The sequence below is a fragment of the Triturus cristatus genome, chromosome 7 (genome assembly GCF_964204655.1).
Source record: "Triturus cristatus chromosome 7, aTriCri1.1, whole genome shotgun sequence".
Lineage (NCBI taxonomy): Eukaryota > Metazoa > Chordata > Amphibia > Caudata > Salamandridae > Triturus > Triturus cristatus.
In genome coordinates, this window is record NC_140590.1 from 1,234,912,644 (window position 1) to 1,234,934,324 (window position 21,681).

At 43.9% G+C, this 21,681-nt stretch overlaps 1 protein-coding gene across 1 annotated transcript in view; it reads right to left on the reverse strand.

Annotated features, from left to right (window-relative positions):
- LOC146811701 (polyserase-2-like) overlaps window positions 1-21,681 on the reverse strand; it is a 1,284,631-nt gene that overhangs the window by 1,244,182 nt on the left and 18,768 nt on the right. The window contains exon 2 of the mRNA XM_085615101.1: window positions 12,840-13,117. Coding sequence (XP_085471227.1) covers window positions 12,840-13,053 — 214 coding nt within the window. The 5' untranslated portion in view covers window positions 13,054-13,117. The remainder of the gene's footprint in view (window positions 1-12,839; window positions 13,118-21,681) is intronic.

Here is a 21,681-nt window from a genome sequence, read left to right on the forward strand (position 1 = left end):
ATCCCTTGTTCATGGTGTTAGGGAGACCACTAAATACTGTAAAAATGAGATTATTCTATTTGGCCATGCCCAACAAATATGTAACTCCCACAGGTGTCCCGTAGAACTCAGCATTGCCCTTGCGCCTAAACAGGCTGCTAAGATTTTGGGAGTCTGACTTGATCAGTCTTTTACTATGAAAGAGCAGGTTTGTTCAGTTTCGGAGGCCTACGTTCAAATAATGTGACTTTTGAAGAAAGCATTCCTGCTCCTTTAAATCACAGTGAGGAAAACTTTGGTGCAGGCCCTTGTCACCAGCCATTTGGACTATGGCAATGCCTTATTCGCCTCAGCTAATAAGACGCTGTTATCAAAACTACAGGTCATTCAGAATAGGGAAGCCTGCCTAATTTGTAATCTTCCATCTAGGACTTTGTCGGCTCCCCTTCCTTGTTCCCTTCATTGGTGACCTGTCGGAAGATAATTATTTTTCAAATGTGCTGTCTTACCTATAAGGCTTTGACAGGAAAAGGTCCCAGTTATCTTGCCTTGAGGCTTTCTCATTATTGCCCTCCTAAACTTCTCAGATCCAGCGATAAAGCCATCTTAACTATCCCCCAGGTCAGAAAGTCATGTTCTGGGGGCAGGTCATTCTCTTACCTAGTCCCTCATTTTTAGAACGAGCCACCGTTGTACATTCGCACATGTTCAGATTACTCTCTTTTTAGGGGTGTTCAGACAGAATATCGAGTTGGAAATGTCAACTTGCACAAATATCGAGTTGGAAATATAGTGATCAAAAAATCGACAGCAATAATATCATGGTCAAGAATATCGAATTTAAGGTAAGAAATATTGTTTAAAAAAATATAGGAGTAATTAATATCGTTTGCAAAAATATAGTTTTTTTAAATATCGATTTTTTAATTAGTGTTATGTATTTTTGTTTATATTTTAAATGTATGTGATGTAAGTTTTTTTATGTTTTTTAATATATGGTGTTACATTTTTAGTAGTTGTCAATTTCTTTTAATTACATTTTGGTGCCGATTCCGATCCTGTAAAACCCGGGTACGAATGGTTGTACGGAGCGTATTCTCCATAAGACTCGTACCCGGGAAATCCACCTTACAAACCAGCAAGTACAATTCGTACAGAAATACCATTTCCGTACGAATCGTAAAAAACACCTTACGGCTAAAAAATACCTACTATTCTGATCCTGGACAGCGCATACGCGACGTCCGCACGGAGTCAGGCAGCGTTTTACGGACCAGCAAGTACGATTCGTACCTACAGCACTCTGCATGGCTATTTTTTTACGGGAGCCAAAAAGTGCCGGAAAAGCTAAGTACGCTGCGATGCACGACGAAAAGGGGGCCCGGTACGTGACGTACACGCCATCAACCACATCGTACGTTTCATCATGTATAGTGCGTACCCCAACATTGCATATGTACGGTGCGTACATACGCGCTGTTGGGGTACGCACCGTACATAGGCCAACATTGCGTATGTATGGTGCGTATGTCCGCACCGTACCCCCCACCCACGTATGTCCGCACCGTACCCCAGGCGTACCCCAATTCTCACGTATGTGCGGTCCGTACATACGCGAGGATTGGGGTACGCCTGGGGTATGGTGCGGACATACGCGGGTGGGGGGTACGGTGTGGACATACGCGGGTGGGGGGGTACAGTGCGGACATACGCGGGTGGGGGAGGCTGGGGGGGCCGTACGACTCGTACCCCGGGCACCAGTGTACCCGGGGTAGGGGTCATACAAAGTTTGCTCCGTACGGGACGTTTTCCATACGCTTCTGTATTCGGAACGCCGGTACGGATCGGACTTGTGCGCTCGGACTTCAGTTTTACGACTCGTACGTAATACTGTCCGAGGACGTCTCGTAGACCTTTTCCTGATACGATTCATATGTATTTTCTAACGTACGAATCGTACTTCACCGGTTGTACGGGACTTGTACGATTCGTACGTAAAAAAATACAGATACGAGTCGTACGGTAATTTTTTTTAACGGATCGGAATCGGCACCTTTGTGTTTTTTAGTTCTGTAGTGGGTTGTGGGTTTATAGGGGAATAGAGTGGGAAGTAATTTAGTTATAACAAATTAATGATTATTTTTTAGCTATTAATATGTATTCAATCAAGATTTTATAGTGTTAATTGTGGGAAGTAATTTATTTGTAATTCATCATTAATTGGTTGTTATTAATATTATGGTAATTGTGTAATTTATTTTAGGTGCGGGTGTTGGCGTTCACTGGAGTAAAGGGTGGAAAGTAATTTATTTTTGATTAATTAATAATTCGTTGTTAATTTATATGGATGAATTGATTGGAAATTAATTATGGAAATTGTGTAATTAATTTCAAGTACGGGTTGTGGGGTTTATAGGGGTAAAGGGTGGGAAGTAATTTATGTTTAATTAATTAATAATTTGTTCTTAATTAATATTAATGAATTAATTGGAAATTAAATATGGAAATTGTGTAATTAATTTTAGGTGTGGGTCGTGGGGTTTATAGGGCTAAAGTGTGGGAAGCAAATTATGTTTAAAAAATTAATAATTTTGTTGATCATTATTATTAATTAATTAATTGATATTTAATTAGGGTAATTGATTATATTTTTTGTGTGTGGGTTTTACCATTATAGGGGTAAAGGGTGGGGAGTAAATTAATATTACTTACTTTATAATTAGTTGTTAAATATTATTAGCTTCTTAATTGAAAATATTTTTTTATTTGTGTAATTAATTTTTTACAGTTTCATTTTATCTGTGGTTTGTGGGGGTTATAGAGGTAAAGTACAATACAATACACCAACATTTATAAAGCTCATCAGCTACCTCAAGCAGAAATGTCCCGGCACTAGCGTGATCCAGCAAGACATGGAGGAAGAGAATAACAAGCAGAAAAAGGTTTCAAGCTAACCACGGCTAAAAAGCCAAGTCTTAAAAGCTTTCCTGAACTCCCCTTTGGCCGGTCTAAACCTAAGTCTGTCAGGAAGGGAGTTCCATAATCTTGCTGGCCCATTTTACACCCAGGTTTTTTGCCGTAGAAGTCGGACAGGGTGAGGAGCCCATTTACTCCGGCCACCACAGACCAGGCAGCGGTGGGGAATTATTGCCGAAGAACAAAACCTCAGTTTTCTCTGTGTTCAGTTTTAGGTGTTGTTATTCATCCAGCTGGAGACGTCACACAGGCAGCCCCAAAACCTCTCAAAAGAGTTTGCCGACTGGTCCTTAAAGAAGAACACCAACTGTGTGTCGTCTGCATGGGAGATGGTTTTTATTCCCCATTTTGAAATGAGTGCACACAAAGGAGCCAAATAGATATGGGAAGTTTATTAATTTTTATGAGTTTTAATCAGTTTTTTAATTAATAATATTTCTTTAATTAGTAATTAATTATTTGAATTATGTAAGTACATTTTTTTTAATTTAGATGTGGGTTGTGAATTGTGTGGTGTTATAGGGTATGAAAGTACATTTACGTAATAATTAATGTTTTTGTTTCTAAATAATTTCCAATGAAAAATATTTATTTGTTTGAAAAATATTTTTTATTCAATTTCATATAATATTCGTATTTGTCATATGCATTTCACATCATATTATGTTTTTTAAATTTGTAATATTAAATATATTTGTATTTACATTTTTAACATATTTATATATTTTTTTATTTCTTTTGTTTTTTAAATGTTTTTGTTGTTGGTAATATTTTGTTTGTTTTTCATTTTGAACTGACTGGAGTGAGAATGTTAATTGTTACCCCTTCACATTCCAACACTTTCCCTACTGTTGCACTGATTGGAACGGGAATAGTAAGTTTTACCCCGCCACTATCCAACACTATCTCTACTGTTGCACTCATTGGAGTGGGAATAGTAATTTTTACCCCTCCGCTATCTAAAACTTTAACTACTGTTGCACTGACAGGAGTGGGAATAGTACATTTTTACCAGATCACTATCCAACACTTTCCCTACTGTTACACTCACTGGAGTGGGAATAGTAATTTGTACCCCTCCGCTATCCAAGACTTTCAATATAGTTGCACTCACTGGAGTGGGAACAGTAATTTTTATCTCTCCGCTATCCAACACTTTCCCTACTGTTGCATTGACTGGAGTGGTAAATGTAAGTTTAAAGATTTTTAAATAGTTTAATGTTTTAATTTATAATATAATGCCTTTTTTTAATAGATTTTATGTGATTGATATATATATATATGTAAATGTGTACATAATTTTAAATTATGAAATACATTCAAATTAATAGTTTAATAATTGTTTTAAAGTAAATAAATATATATTTATTAATATGTATCTGTGTTTAGCTTTTTTAATTAAGTGTATTTGTTATATTTGTTAAAATGTATATTAAATCTACTTTTTTAAACAATTGTATTATTTAATATATTTAATATTTATTATTTTATTTTATATATATATATTGATATTTTGTACAACTATATTTTTAACTTCGATATTTGTTTTCGATATTTTTGTACTTACCTGTTTAAGTATGGGGAGTCGATATTTTTGCATTCTATATTTTATCATCCATATTTTTTACATCTATAGTTTTTTACATCGATATTCTGTCAGTGAACCCTTTTTAGGAAAAGACTGAAAACAATATTGTTTTAATTAGTTAGTCCATTTATCCTTGACCTATGGCTGCGCTGAGATACCTCTGACAGGGTGATTTGTGCGCATTATAAATTACTATAATATATCAACATATAGGATAGTAGCCAATGGGCTACTTAACTCTGGGGTGATCCACACCCCCTATATGACCACTTCCTGGGGAGAGTGGACATAAACATGACCAAGACGTCCTAGTTTCACCAAAAACAAGATGGTGAAACCCTTCTTTAAGTGTCCACTTCAAAAGACCCACCTTAGGGGTGTGCTTAGCCTGATAGTGCAAACACAAGGAGATGATGGATGGAGCACTAAAACTTTTCAAACACTCACCACCAGTCACAGATCTGGGTTGAATCCATCATCGTTCTTCAGCTCACTTCCAAACCGCAATTCAGACCCAGCTATATGCAAATCAGTCATGACCCTGTGCCTCATGAAAACAGTCCAGCCTGAATTACCAACCCATGTCTTCCCTGGACCGGAAACAAGCATCCTGGGACCAGTTTCAGGGTAACACCCCTCATCAACCATACTAACTTGAATCCAGTGGCAGAGTGAGCAAGGGACCCACATCTGGGCATACCTTGCCAACTAAGGGCGAACAAAGCAAACACAAGGAGATGATGAACAGAGCACTGAAACTTTTCAGACACTCACATCCAGTCCCAGATCTGGGTTGAATCCATCATCGTTCTTTAGCTCACTTCGCCACCCTAGTTCAGACCCAGCTATATTCAATACAGTCTTGACCCTGTGCCTCATGGGAACAGTCCAGCCTGAATTGCCAAGCCATGTCTTCCCTGGACCAGAAACAAGCATCTGGGACCAGTTTCAGGGTATCACCGCTCATCAGCCAGTTTAGCTTAAATCCAGTGGCAAAGTGAGCAAGGGACCCACGTCTGGGCATACCCTGCAAACTTAGATTGAACAAAGCAAACACAAGGAGATGATGGACGGAGCACTGAAACTTTTCAGACACTCACCCCCAGTCATAGATCTGGGTTGAATCAATCATTGTTCTTTAGCTCAATTCGCCACCCCAGTTCAGACCCAGCTATATGCAAATCAGTCTTGACCCTGTGCCTCATGGGAACAGTACAGTCATAATTGCCAAGCTGTGTCTTCCCTGGACTGGAAACAAGCATCCTGGGGCCAGTTTCGGGGTAACACCCCTCATCAGCCAGACTAACTTGAATCCAGTGGCAAAGTGAGCAAGGGACCCACATCTGGGCATACCTTGCCAACTTAGGGCGAACAAAGCAAACACAAGGAGATGATGGACAGAGCACTGAAACTTTTCAGACACAAACCCCCAGTCCCACATCTGGGTTGAATCCATCATCGTTCTTTAGCTCACTTCACAACCCCAGTTCAGACTCAGCTATATGCAAATCAGTACTGACCCTGTGCCTCATAGGAACAGTCCTGCCCAAATTGCCAAGCCATGTCTTCCATGGACCGGAAACAAGCATCCTGGGACCGGTTTTGGGGTAAGACCCCTCATCAGCCAGGCTAGCTTGAATCTAGTGGCAAAGTGAGCAAGGGACCCACGTCTGGGCATTCCCTGCCACCTTAGGGAGAACAAAGCAAACACAAGCCTGATAGTGCAACGCGCCTACTGACTAGCTAATTTTGCCACCTGCTCTGGGGCCAAATGGCCCCCAGGGCAGTGAGTGGCATTCTCCAGGTCTCGAGGAAGCAAGGGTTGCATATCAAAGGCGGCAGAGGCTTTGAAGCCTCTGGTCTTAATATGCTAATTCACTCACTTGCCATCCTGCTGGAGGAGATTTGATCACCTTCATCCAGAGCAGGCATTGTTCCTAACATCTGAGAACATTGGCTCTCCTGAGCAATGGGTCATAAACGTATCTGTGGTGGCAGGCTGGAAAAGTCCAGTCAGCAAGCACTAAAGGGCTGGTACGTTTCAGGGGGTACCTCTAATGTGCTCTCCGGATGAATGTCATAATACATCCAACACTGGCATCAGTGTGGATTTATTAAGACAAGGTGTTTGATATCAAACACCATTGGTTTCAGTGCAGCTATCATGTATCTGGGTAACTCATAATGACTAGTGCTCAGTATGTCCTTAAGATGGCTGCCTGCTCTCTTGCAATATCTAATAATGGAACCAGACATCACAGGTGCCCATCTGCTCTTGCTGATGTGCACTTACAAATAAAATAATGCACCATGACTAAAGGGTCTAAGGCCTGCTGTAGGGGGTGACTTAAATATAGTATATGCAGTGTAAATGGGCAAGGCACACAGGGAGTGTGTCATCTAGTGTTTTCAAAATGGTTTGCACCATTTTACGCATCCTGCGATGGCAGGATATATGCAATTTTTGTGTGGGTCCCTTTGGGTACCCATGCCCTGGGTACTGGAGGTACTATTTACTAGGGACTTACAGGGGTGCTAAAGTCCTTGACAATTTGGGTTATAATTAGACATTAGCCTTGTTTTAATGGAAATTGCACTGCCACTGGGGCCTGGTTAGCATGGACCCAGTGCACTTTTAGTCGAAAAGCATCAGTACTAGGGAAACAAAGTGGGGGTGGCCCTGTCAAAAAGGACACGTTTCTACAAATGTATTGAATGCCTTTTCATTATCTATAGCTACCAGCGCAGCCTTCAGGTCACCCTCAGTTACAGGGTGCAGTACATGGGAGAATCGCTGCAAGTTCATCTGAGTTCCTCTATCCAGCATGAAACCACACTGGTTTGTGTGCATTAAGTGGGTCACCACTCCTAGCAATCTAGTTGCAAGAGCTTTCACAAGGACTTTGGGATCACCGCCCAGCATAGATAAGGGCCTTTAGGAGCTGGGGCCCACAGAGTCCCTACCCGGTTTACAGAGCATAACTGTTTGGGCCTTCCTCATAGATTGCAGCAGTACCCCACAACTCCTAGCCTCATGAATAGTCTCCAACAAGCGTAAGAGTAGCAACCCAGAAAATGCCTGATAATATTCTACCGTGTAGTCCATTCAATCCTGGTGCCTTGCAGCGCGCCATCTCACAAACTTCTTCCTTCATCTCCTCCACCATAAGTTTATCCTCAAGACCCCCTATCCTCCTCCTCTGTAAGATGAGGAAGCCAAATCCATCTAGGAATCGTCTGGCCTCTACCATTCGGACCTGCTCCACCTCACTATAGACGGCCACTAGGTGATTCGTTCCAGCAATGGTGCCATCCCAGCATCTTAGTGAGAAGAGCTCAGTGGTGGGCGCACCCTTTTGAGAAGCCTCTCCAGGAGGGTGCCTAAACTTATATACAAATCTCCTTTGGTTTCATTGATTGTGTCAGATTTCTTTTAAGTCGTGTCAATTACTTATTGCCCATTTTGGTACCCTGAAATGATTAACACATGCTCCTCTAGAAAAGACTTACTGCTCTTTGCCACTGTACCAGGACTGATATAAGGATTTATTACTGTGAATCCAAGGATCATCTTTGGTGTATTGAGAGAGTATTGCATGATGAGTTTAATCAGCATCACCATATAATACTCCACCTTCCTAAAATGGGTGGGCAGAATTTTAATTCCACTGGCGGCATTGGAGTAATTTAGAAATTTCGCGTTACTCATGTAAAATGGGATTAATAATTAATGCTGCTGTTCCGCCAGCAAAATTAAAAAATCATCAGCACTGCTGAATCCATGCAAGGATGTTGGTGGATAGTATATGAGGGTGGGCAGGGAAGTAACATTGGACGACTGGCCCAGCCTTACAAGATGTTATACTACAGACAGAGAACAACTCTGCCACTGCTTTGAAGGAGCCTCCTGGTGTGTGCAGAGGCTCCCCCAAGCTCACCTAGAGGGGTAATGGCAGGAAGAGGCTCCCCATTTGTAGCCACCAAGCTCTCCCGCCCGGGGGAGGGGCCTTCTAGCAGAGGAGGTGGGCAGGAGGTGGTCAGCTCTGGTACTGAGGCTTCTTGCTGCTATCTTTGCCTAGCTTTGGTTCAAGGCTTTGGGTCAGAAAGAGGACACGGAGGCGGTGGCCTGGCAGCCCGAGCAAAACTAAAGAGGGGGGTGGAGCTTGAAAAGATGGCAACCGAAGGCTATCATCATCGCTGTGTGGACTGGTCTTATTTCGTTGGTTAGGGATCCTTTCTATTTGGGAAAGACTAGTGCTGCTGGCTCGTAATGGATGCTCAGAGATTGTGAAGATTCCGCGGCCTTGGAAGAAGAAGAGATGGCGAATCAGGAGTGGACTATTACTAATTTCTGAACAGGAGGTGAGGTGAGGGGGAGCTGAAGTGACATGACTGGCAGTGTTAAGCACGGGAAAGTTTTCTTCCGAGGTGGAACTGTGACTAGCTGCCATGACCCCCAGAATTTAGGACGTCTCTTGCCACATGCAGGCTGCTTAGTGGGGGGAACAAGGTGTTACTTCTGTCAGTGCTGTAGACATAGACATGCAGGCGATATATAGGACCACTGAACATGCACAGAAGGCTCCTTAACTCCATGGAGTCTACTAGTGCTTGTAACAAATCTCTGTTGTAGCTGTAGGGGCCACTAAGGGGTATATGTACTGCATATTGCGGAATTCTGTGGAATTTTAATGAAACTCTGCCAATTCCGCCCACGGCTACTTCCTACATTGCAACAGATTCCAGAACTTTCCACTGCAGACATATGAGGAAAATGTGTTCTTTTAGTCAAAGCTTGAACTTTGCAAGAAATTCTGGGTAGAAAAAGCTGCTGAGAGCCATGCAGGTCAACTTACCCTAGATACCCCTAGGTGTCTACTTTTCAACAATATATAAGTTAGCTAGGTGCCGGCTGAGCTAGGGCCCAAAACCTCCAGCTACCCACATTGGAAAAAAGGATCAGTTTTCAGTGGAACAATGCGATGCGTCTATGTTGTGTTTTGGGTAGTTTCCGTTCACAAGCACTAGGCCTACTCACACAAGTGAAGTACCATTTTTATCTGGAAACTTGGGGAAATTCCAGGTGGAAGGAAGTTGGTGGGTCCCCATTGTTTCAAGAACATTCCTTCACAGAAATGTGAGGTAAATTGTTGTTTTAGTCAAAGTTTGAGGTTTGCAAAAATTTCTGGGTAAAAAAAACCTGGTAGGAGCCATGCAGGTCAGCCCACCCTGGATATCTTTAGTTGTCTAGTTTTAAAAAATGCACGCGTTTGCTAGGTTTCCCTAGGTGCCGGCTGAGCTAGGGTCCAAAATCTAGAGCTACCCACTTTGGAAAAAAAGAGTCAGTTTTCAGTGAAATTGTGATGTGTCTGTGTTGTGTTTTGACCCATTTCCTGTCAGAGGTGCCAAGTCTACCCACACAAGTGGCGTACCATTATTCATCAGAAGACTTGCGAGATCATAGAATAGTAAAACATTTGTTATTACTAATTGGATTTCACTGCATTTGTGCCGTTCAAATGTAAAACAGTGTATAAGAAAGAAGACATTTTGAAAAATACCCTCTGAATCATACAGTAGTATGGATATCCACAAATTCAGAGATGTACATATAACTGCTGCTCCTCAGCTCCATATCTTGTGTCCATTTCAGAAATACATAGGTTTCCATGACAACCTTTTTTCGTTCTCTACTTATTTCACTATATTAATTGGTCTATATTCTGTACCTAATGAAAAACCATTGCACAGTTCAGCTCAGTAGTTGACTCTGAGTACCTTAGGTTCCTAGAGAACCCACAAACCCTATTTCCTGCTACCAGAAGGATCTAGGGGACGTTAATGCATATTGCTTTTGTAAATTGGCCATTGTGACAAAAATATTGTCAAAAATGTCTGTTTTTTCCTACTCATTTCCAATAGTTTTTTATTTCGACAGTCATTTTCCTTGGGAAAAACTTGAGGGATCTACACACATGACCCCTTGCTGAATTTAGAATTTTTTCTACTTTTAAGAAAATCTAGAGCTTTCCTGGTTCACACATGGATTAGACACTGGTTTTCCCCTCAAACTGGAAGTAGGTTGAGAGCAGAAGAAATAGGAAAAACTGGCTCTCTTTAAAAAGTGACAAAACTGTGGGAGAACAATTACGTTTTTTAATTTACCTCTGCATGTTCCTGAAAGCAAGGAAGCCTTTAGTACAGCAAACCGTTCGTTGATGCCATTTTTAGGAGAAAAAACAGAAACTTTTATCTGAGGCACCTTTTCCCTATTTCTCTCCAAAAACTCAAAATGTTGCTATATTGTGCCTTTTTTCTTGATCCCCTCCTAGGAAATCCACAGATTCTGGATATCTGAAGAATCCTCAGGATGTTGGAAAAAAAGGACGTTCAATTAGGCATGGATACCTTATTTGGAAAAAAGTTATGGAGCCCTAAGCGCTAACTACCCCAAATAGCCAAAAAAGGGCTCAGCACTGGGGAGGGCAAATGCCCAGCAGCTAAGGGGTTAAAAAACGTAGCCTCTACCCCCAAAAAAATCACCTGCATGTGTTTCATGCCTACACCAGGTCAGAGGAATACCGGGGGAGCCATACATAACACACCCACCATCACAAGCCTCAACATATACACTTCCTCCCAACTAAAAATGAAGGGCCTCATTTATGGGTTTTTTGCCATAGGGCAACACAGCAGGCCTTGCTGCTGCACTGCCATGTGGCAAAAGAAAAGGGCAGGAATGTGCTGTATTTATTAGATATGGCGCATTCCTGTCCTTTTCTCCAGTGTCGGCGCGCGATGGGCTGCCGTGTGCCAACACAGACCCCTTCGCACCATGGTGCATGGGTGACTGCGTTTGTGTAGTGATTATTTTTGTGCAGGAATGGAAACCTTCCTGCACAAAAACAATCACAAGAGGCTTTTTCAGCACACATAGAAAGAGGAAAAATGAGGATAAATAACGGTATTTCTCCTTTCTGTGCCTCAGACTTAGGATTTCTCGTAAATCTGGGGCAGTGTTAAAAAGCCTCATTGCACACCCCTTTCACGCAGTTTTCAGCGTGAAAGGGGCACATATTTATAAAGCCATGAAAAGCCACGTAACATAACTTTACATGGCCTTATAAATATGCCAGTGGCACATTGCATCACTGGAACGTTAAACAAGCATTGGCATAGCCAATAGGTCTCGCCTTTGGGACCTTATAAGTGATTAGCCATGCAACAGTTGCATAACTAAATACTTATAAGGTCCCAAAAGCGAGACCTATTGGCTATGCCAAGCGGCTGTGCGGCCACGAAAGTGAAAGTAATCGTGGTAAAGCGCTGCGCGCACGACCGCACACATGCACTGTAGCTCTAGGCTGGCCTGGTAGCACTTTTTGGAGCCCTCTCAATAAGTCTCGCCAGACCAGCGCATGCGCTGGGTCAGGTGAGACCTAAAAAGTGGCATCCTGGCAGCGCAATTGTGCCGGTAGGGCTTCATAAATGAGGCCCTAAATACCTGGCCTCCTGTTAGCCACTCCCACTTCCCCGTCCGAAACCACATATTAAATTTAAAAAAGACCTGACCTCCTGTCATCCACTCCCACCACTCTCTGTACCATACTGCCCTGTCTCTGCTCAAAGCTGCTTACCCTTGTCTAGCATTAAGAGCCTACGTACAGACGCGTACACAGGCTCCCATTGCAGAAAATGGTTGGGTGGAGAAAAGCATACACCCTGTGGCAGGCATCCCATGGTGCCCGCCACACTGTGCATGCTTGGATCGGGGGGACCCATGGGCCCCTCGTGACCGATTTGGAGGGCCCCGGGTGAAGGGGGGCCTGCTACGGCCCCCGAAGTACGTTTCCCTGAGCTTTTCGAGTCGGAAACTCGATCTGGCTGATCGACGCGTGTATCGTACTTGGTCGCTCGGAAATCGCACCCATTGCGCTGCACGAGTCGACCATGTTGTAGTCGTCCGGAGGGCTTCACTGATGGGTACGAGTCGCTCGGAGCGCAGGGCGGTATTCACATCGTACTTGCTCACACATACAGTGGTACGAGTCATCGGACTCACTCGCTACAGATCCCGTTTGGAGCCCTTCCGAACAAGATCGGAATCGGGCCCTTAGTGTGTAGGTATGGTCTTGCATTGAATCAGAGGAAGGACTTCAAACTGTGTTAAAACTGTGCTATTCTCACATTTTTTCAGAACTTGGCCCACCACTTGCTGCAAACTAACAATGACATTAATACAAAGGGATACATCTCTGTGACCTTACATCGCATCCCTTAATAGAGCTGTACTTACATTCTCCATTGATGTAGCCCCAGCCAGTGCTCCAGCACAACGACCCAAACCGGAACTTATGGTTGGCTAATGGTAAACAGATGGGCTGGATATACTCGTTGAACACCACAGGCTCAATCAGCTGAAACAGTACAATGTCATTTCCCTGCAGGTAGTCACTGAACTGCTCATGCACCACTATGTTGCTGATGCCTCGGGTGACCACATGGGACATGTTGCCATCAAGTTGCCAGGCTCCAATTTGGATCTCAATATCTTGAACAGAAACATTGTCGGACCTATGGGTGGAGTTGGGGAATTAACAACGCTTGCAAGAACAGCTCTAATTTCAATTTAACAGCTTAATTCGCAAAACGAACTGCATTTGTAAGTTTGTCTTACGCATGGAATAAAAAGTTACTTACCTTTGGTAACAATCTTTCTGGTGCATACTCTATCTACCTGCATATTCCTCACCTGTATAGCAATCCCAGTATCAGTCTGGATCCGGAAACATCAAAGCTCTTATGTCGCCGTTAGGGGGTGCTGGCTTCATATCGAAGTTGGAAGTGGCATATGGTGAAGTCATCAAAGCTGTATTGCGCCCGCCCCGGCATACCAGCGTCAGTTTTCTTCCATTTCTTCACAACCTTTGAGGTTAGTGACGGAACAACATTGAAAGAGTAGTGCAGTACCAAAACCTTTAAGTGGAATCTTAATAACTTTCCCTATAACCTGGGCAACTGGAATGTTGCCCTGGAAGCAGGGAAGAACCAAATTATGTTGCAAGGTTCACTAATTCATCTAGCAAGGAAAGGAAAATATTGTGCGTAATGAGACACATTTTTTAACAGTATTACTTTATTATTTTGTGATATTTACAACTGGTAATACTGTCTGGTCAAAGATTTCACCTCAGTGCCAGTTTAAAAAAAATTCAGAAATTAGCAACAGAAAGGTGACTTGCCAACCTTTGCAAAGGAACTTGCTCTAAACGAAAAACACATGTAGCCACCATTTTAGTAAATTTTGTTCAATTAGACCTAGAAGTAAATTTCTTTTTTAAATTCTGTCTATTATGCGGAATTGAATGGATTATGCACCAAATCGTAAAAAAATGTGAAAAAAACCTCTTGCTGCAGAATCACATAATTCCAGTGGCCCTGCCTAGAACACATGAATCAAACAGGGATGCACGTGGGTCGGCAGTGAAGAATCTGCAGGTAGTCAGAGTATACACCTGAAATATTGTTACCGCAGGTAAGTAACTTTCTTTCCTAATGGATACTTTTACCTGCTGTTTCCTCACCTGTAGTACAGATTACAGAGCAATATCCTGCCCTTGTAAGAGAGTTGATGGATGGCTAGACAAGAAAATCCTGTAGAACAGCTCTGGCCAAGTATCTGTCTGTACGCATCTCAGAATACAGGCAGTAGTGCTTGGAAAAAGTGTGCATGGTTGCCCACATCACTGCCTCGCAAATCTTTGCGATGGGAACTCCCTTGGCAAGAGCAGGAGTCATGGATTTGGCCCTGGTTGAATGACCCTTAAGTCCTGCCGGAGGGTCCTTCTTGGCCAAGGCGTAGGAGATTTTGATGCATAGGATAATCCATCTCCAGAGAGTCTTTTTCTGAACCACTTTCCCTTCTTAGCACCACACTAACCAACAAAGAGCTGGTCATCCACTTGTATGTCCTTGTTGTGGTCGAGATAGCAGTTTGAATGCCAGCCTAGGTTCCAACTGACACAACAACTATTCCTCCTTAGTGGGATGGAGCAGGAAATAGTTGGCTAAGAGGATGATTGACTGACCCAGGAGCAAGGGAGTAACCACTTTTGCCAGGAAAGCAGCCCTGGCTTGCAACATCAAATTGTTGGGACATAAAGAGGCAAAAGGGGGACGGGAACTGAGAGCTTGTAACTACTTGCCCACCTGGCTGAGGTGATGGTCACCAAAAACACAGTTTTGAACATCCTTAACCCCTTGCGTGCGCACGATGGCCGGGAGCTGTCGTGCCCCATAGTGCTCGTGTGCGCACGACAGCTCCCGGCCGTCGTGGCACATGGCACCGGAAATCCCTCTGGTGCAGGCCCCAGAGGGATTTCCTTTCCTCCCAAATAGCCTTGGGAGCTGGAGAAGAGCTTCCCCAGTTCTCGAGGCTCCCCCCCTGGTTTCTGTGAAATGACGATCAGTGCGCATGTCGCCAACCCCCTGAGAAATTCCAGTCTTCCTGCCCCCCCAGTGGGCAGACGGAGGCAGTAGCACCCAATCTGACCCCCGGGGGCAGAAAGCCCACTAGACACCAGGGATTTTTTTATTATTATGTAGGGGTGGGGGCTGCCTAGAATGGGTGTGCCAATACCCCCAAACCAAAAACAATTACCACAGTCATTCTGCCCCCGCCCCCCCTCGGAGGCATATGGGGGCAAAAGCCCCTTATCTGCCCCCCGGAGGGGCAGAAAGCCCACTAGGCCACAGGAATGTTTTATTTTTAATTCAGGGGTGAGGTCAGCCCGGAATGGGCATGCCAATGCCCACACATCACCCCAAAAATGCCACAGTCTTTCTGCCCCCCCGGGGGAGGATGGGGGCAGTGGCCCCTGATCTCTCCCTGGGGGGACAGAAAGCCCGCTAGGCGCAAGCGATTACCTTGGCTTTTTTCATGCATGGCGATGGAGGCTGCCCAGAATGGGCATACCAATGCCCCCCCCCCCCCCGAAAAAAGCCACAGTCTTTCTGGAAAACATTGGGGGATCCCCGCAAGTCATACCTCGCTGGACTCCCCGGGTATCTAGTTTTCATAAATGTGTGGGTTTGGTAGGTTTCCCAAGATGGCCCCACAAGCCCGGGGCCAAAAACCCAGGTGACCCCCCCTTGCAAAACCAGGTTGTTTGTGATAAGTAATTTTGATGTCTCCTCAATACGTTTTGGGCCCTTGCCTGTCGCGGGTTCTTGACTCACCCACGCGAGTGAGGTACCATTTTTACCGGGAGACCTGGGGGAACGCTCTGTGGTAGGAAATTTGTGGATACACGCAGATTCCAAAACTTTCCACAACAGAAATCTGAGAAATATGTTTTTTTTTTTTTACAAAGTTTGAGGTTTGCAAGGGTTTCTGGGTAACAGAATCTGGTGAGAGCCAGACAAGTCACCCCATAATAGATTCCCCTGGGTGTCTAGTTTTAAAACATGTATAGGTTTGCTAGGTTTCCCTATGTGCCGGCAGAGCTTGGGTTCAAAATCTACAGCTAGGCACTTTGCAAAAAAAGGGTGAGTTAACACTGTGAAAATGTGGTATGTCCATGTAGCATTTAGGGCTGTTTCCTGGTGGGGGCTCTAAGCGTATCCACACAAGTGAGGTACCATTTTTCTCGGAAGACTTTGGGGAATGCGGGGTGGGTAGAATTTTGTGGATCCAACAGATTCCAGAACTTTCTACCACATAAATGTGAGGAAAATGTGTTCTTTTTTTTTTACAAAGTTTGAGGTTTGCAAGGGATTCTGGGTAACAGAAACTAGTGAGAGCCAGACAAGTCAACCCATCCTGGATTTCCGTGGGTGTCTTGTTTTAAAAAATGTATAGTTTTGCTAGGTTTCCCTAGGTGTCGGCAGAGCTAGGGTTCAAAATCTACAGCTAGGCACTTTTCAAAAAAAGGGTCAGTTTTCAGTGTGAAAATGTGGTGTGTCCACGTTGCTTTTTCGGCCGTTTGCTGTCGGGGGCACTAGGCCTACCCACACAAGTGAGGTACCATTTTTCTTGGACAACTTTGGGGAATGCGGGATGTGTGTAATTTTGTGGATCCATGCAGATTCCAGAACTTTCCACCACAGAACTGTGAGCAACATGTGGGTTTTTGACAAAGTTTGAGGTTTGCAAGGGATTGTGGGTAACATAACCTGTTGACAGCCAGACAAATCACCCCATCCTGGGGGCATATTATCAAGAACGGCGATAATGGGCTTGATAATATGCCCTTGAGAATTCCAATAGAAGCCCATGTTCACACCAGAACAAGGGCTTCTATTGGAGTTCTCAAGGGCATATTATCAAGCCCATTATCGCCGCTTTAGTGGCAGTTTCCTGCCGCTAAAGCAGCGATAATTTTAACGCCGTTCTTGATAATATGCCCCCTGGCTGTCTAATTTTCAAAAACTGTATAGGTTTGCTAGGTTTTGCTAGGTGCTGGCAGGGCTAGAGTTCAAAATTTACAGCTAGGCACTTAGCAAAAAAAGGGTCAGTTTTCACTGTGAAAATGTGGTGTGTCCACATTGCTTTTTGGGCTGTCTCCTGTCGCGGGCACTAGGCCTACCCACACAAGTGAGGCACCATATTTCTCGGAAGACTTGGGGAATGCGGGGTGGGTGGAATTTTGTGGATCCACATAGAATCCAGAACTTTCCACCACATAAATGTGAGGAAAATGTGTGTTTTTTGACAAAGTTTGAGGTTTGCAAGGGATTGTGGGTAATAGAACCTGGTGAGAGCCAGACAATTCACCCCATCCTGTATTTTCCTCGGTGTCTAGATTTAAAAAATGTATAGGTTTGCTAGGTTTTCCTAGGTGCCGGCAGACTTAGGGTTCAAAATCTACAGCTGGGCACTTTGGGTCCACACAAGTGAGGTACTATTTTTATCGGGAGACTTAGGGTAACACAGAAGTGTAAAGCAACTGTTATTACCTATTGACTTTCGATGAATTTCTGCCTTTCAAATGAAAGACAATGTTTTAAAAAAAAGTAACTTTGAAAAATGTCCTATAATTCTCATGCTAGTATGGGTACTCACAATTTCAGAAATGTGCAAGTAGCTACTGTTTCTAAACCCTATATTTTGTTCCAATTTCAGAAATACATAGGTGTCTTTCATCCCGATTTTTCACGGTATATATTTTCCCAAATGAATTGCTATATACCCGGTACATAATAAAAATCCATTGCAAAACGCTGCTAAGTTATTCGCTCTGGGTTCGTCGGGTTTTTGGTGAACCTACAAGTCCTATAAATCCCCACAACCATAAAGGTCCAGCGGATGTAACTTTATATTGCTTTCAAACATCTGTCATAATTAGAAGAAGTTACAGGTGAAAACGTTGGCATAAATGGCTGTTTTTTCAACTCATTTTCAATTTTTCATATTTTCAACTGTTAGTTTCTATAAAAACACCTTGAAGGATTTACACGAATGACCCCATGCTGAATTCAGAATGTTGTCTACTTTTCTAAAATGTAGAGCTTTCCAGGATCCATTATTGCTTTCATACCCATTTCTACCATTAACTGGAAGAAGGTTGAAAGCACCAAAAATAGAAAAAATAGGCTATGTCCCAGTAAAATGCCAAAACAGAGTAAAAAATATTGGTTTTCTGACAAAAGTCTGTCAGTCCCTGAAAGCTGGGAAAATGGTGATTTCAGCCCCACAAACCCTTTGCTGATACCATTTGCAAGGAGAAAAAACAGACACTTTCATTTGCAGCATTTTTTCCCATTTTTCAAATAAAACATATTATTAGCTGTATTTTGGCTAATTTCTGGGTCCCCTCGAGAGGGATCCACAAACCCTGGGTACCTTTAGAATCCCCATGATGTTGGAAGAAAAGGACACAAATTTGATGTGGATACCTTATGTGGTCAAAAAGTTACAGGGGCCAAAGCGCGAACTACCTCAAAAGGCCAAAAAAAGGCTTAGCACAGGGTGGGAAAAGGCCTAGCAGCGGAGGGGTTAAGGGACTAGGCCTGGGCAAAAATTTCGTTCCGTTCGCGGAAATTGCGATAATTTGACATTTTTGCGTTCCGCGGAGAGCGCGAAAATGTCAAAAATTCCGGTTTCCGCAGCTTGGCGATAATTTGTTTCTTGCTCGCGCTGTAAAATGATACATTCTCGCGCGCGCGCGATCGCCTTACCTGAATCCCTGCGTTCGCCGACAAGTTTTCTTGATCCGGTCGCGTTCTCCATGAGATGTTGTATTGTTTTTAGCCATTTGCGCTGTCTCGCGACAGTTCGCGCCCGCAGTGACGTCATGCGTCGCGCGATCACGTCTTTCTTCTCGCGATCATGCACCGCGAGAACAACTCAAAACAAGATGGCCGCGCCCGCAAGCAGCCACATGGGTAAGTTGGCGACCCGCAACCATGCAGAAAATCGCGCGAACATGCCGGAAAAAAACTTCCGCATCTTCGCGATATTTCTGCTTGTTTGCGATAATTTTAAACATTCTCGCGATAATTTGCGAAGGTTAATTCCGCAAATTCCGCCCACCCCTATAAGGGACAACTATGTAGGGACTCAGACAGAGTCCCATAAGAAACGTTAAGACTAAATTAAAGTCCCACTGGGGGACTACGAAGGGGGGCTGAAGGAAACAGATGTTTCAACCCTTTCAACAAACGCATGAAAATGGAGGACTTGAAAGGGATGGCCGGTCTGGCAGACAAAGGAATGCAGACAACATAGCTAGATATCCTATGACAGTGCCACTGTAGTAGCTGAGACAACTTAACCTGCAGGAAATCCACCCTACAGTTTGCATTGCACACCATGCAACAAAGTTGTCCCATATGACCAAGCAAGCATAGTTGGCAGAGGGGTAACACACTGAAAAAACGATGTCCACCACCTCCAGTGGCAGAATTAAGGAGCTCAGGTGTCTACGCTCAGTCTCCCAGCATGTAAGTAAAGGCCTTGGAGATAGGGGAGGAGAACCAGTTCCTCTAACAGGGAGAGAAGATCTAGCCTGAATGGTAGACACAGCGGGGGCATGTGGAGAAACACAGAGGGTCCTCAGATAGAGGAATCAAGGATATGTGGGGAAACGTGTAATGCAGCTGAAAGTTCCACCTCAACTGAAGCGTGTCCCCAAGGCTTCCCTGAATGGATACTGGATGACGCAAAGCTATTGGCACTGTTATGAAAAATAATGGGGTGACCCTGTGTCCCTCAGAACCTGGGTATTTGTATTATATGGCTACAATGGTTCTGTCGGGGAATTACAATTGCTTTGGGATGTTCACAATATAAATACATTATATATTATACAATATATATATATATATATAAATATATATTATATAAGCATCATTACCTTTCTGAACACTGATTTAATTACTTGTTCTCATTAGCACACACCCTTAAAGAAGTTCTTTTACTCCGCAGGCTACATACACTCCTCCTTCCCGAAGAAGACCCGCCGTGACGCTTATTAAAAATGTTTTGCGCCTTACATAGGATGGAAACGTCGACGCATACTAAGAGTCTACGCAACGTCTCAGTTCAAAAGCCTATTCACATATGAACAGGAGGCGTATGCGATCAATCATATGGACTTTACCAAAAATCGCACTTTCCCAACTATTCCTTTATTTGTTATACTGAATGTACTAAGTGTATTGTCTGTATTTACTTCTACATGTCACACCTCTTTCACAATTTTTTCAATTGTACCGTTGTAGCCCAATTTATTTGTTACTTCTTAAAATATTGATTGAAACTTTCGCTTGGGTGTTTTTTTTTTTTTTTTTTTTTTTTTTTTTTAAACCTTTATTACAATTTCGAAAAGATACAAGTATGGGCCTACAACCAACAGGCCGGCCGCTAAACGCAGTGTAAACCTAGGCACGACTTAACATGCACATCAATGAAGCAGCAAAAGAGTTACTAAAGTGCTAATTATCGCAGTCGGCCACAGCCGCAGTCCCTAAACAAACAGGAAAGGTTTCATATTTTTGAAAAACAGAAAACATCAAACTCACAAGGCAGAGGAGGTTAATGGCAGAAACATGTGCTCCCCGTATCGAGGGAGTAAACCAACCCTGGTAGACAGAGGGGGGGGGAGGGGGGCAAGGCAGAAGCGACAAAGTCGCATGTCGCAGGAGCATACAGGAATGCGGGGGCTAGGGAGACAGAGCGGCGTCCATCTCACGCGTCTGGGGCGGGGCGCAAATACCTCCACGATAGGAGTTCTAGGGACCCCACACCTTAATCCACTTCCCAGGCTTGCCTCTCGCCACATACACCGTTTTCTCTCTAAACATACACCAGTCCATGTGTTCCTTCCACTCGGAGACCATTGGCGGCCTCTGGGAGCCCCACAATTGTGCGATGTCACGCTTCGCTATCATATAGCCTAGAGTCACCCATTGCGTCTGCGTCACATTGTAATCAGTCGGCTCCCAGACATTCAGCAAGCATCTACGTGCCTCCGGCAACAAGGCAACATGCGTGACTTCTTCTAACACCGCATGCACTCTGCACCAAAACCGAGTCACCTCCGGACACTCCCACAAGATATGGAGAAAAGTCCCCAGTAGCCCACAGCCTCGCTTACACAAACCATCCACCGAATACCCCATACGCAGCAGGCCAGGCCCCGTGACGTACACTCTATGCAGTATCTTAAGCTGGACGAACCGCAATCGGGCCGGGATAGCCACCTCTTTCGGGGAGGCCACCGCTGACACCCAATCCTCGTCGTCCAGTTCTATACCGTCTGCAATCCATGTCTCCCGCAATGAGGCCAGCAAACCCATTCGATCATTGATAAGCTTTTTATAAATCAACGAAATGGTGCTATCCGGTACATAGCCGTCCAATACTCTGTCTTCCAACGGGGAATGCTCCGGAATAGCCGCCACGTCTGAAAACACGGAACACAAGGCATGATGAACTTGAACATACCGATAGTATTCCCTATCATTCAACTGGTATTCCGTTTTCAGCATGTCGAACGTCTTAAATTTCCCTTTCGTCCAGAGATCCCCTACCGTGCTGATACCAATCGTATCCCACTTCTCGAAGCCTTTCGTAGTATACAGACAACCCAAACGCTGGGACGCGTACAATGGCGTAGCCCGAGTCAAGCGATCCC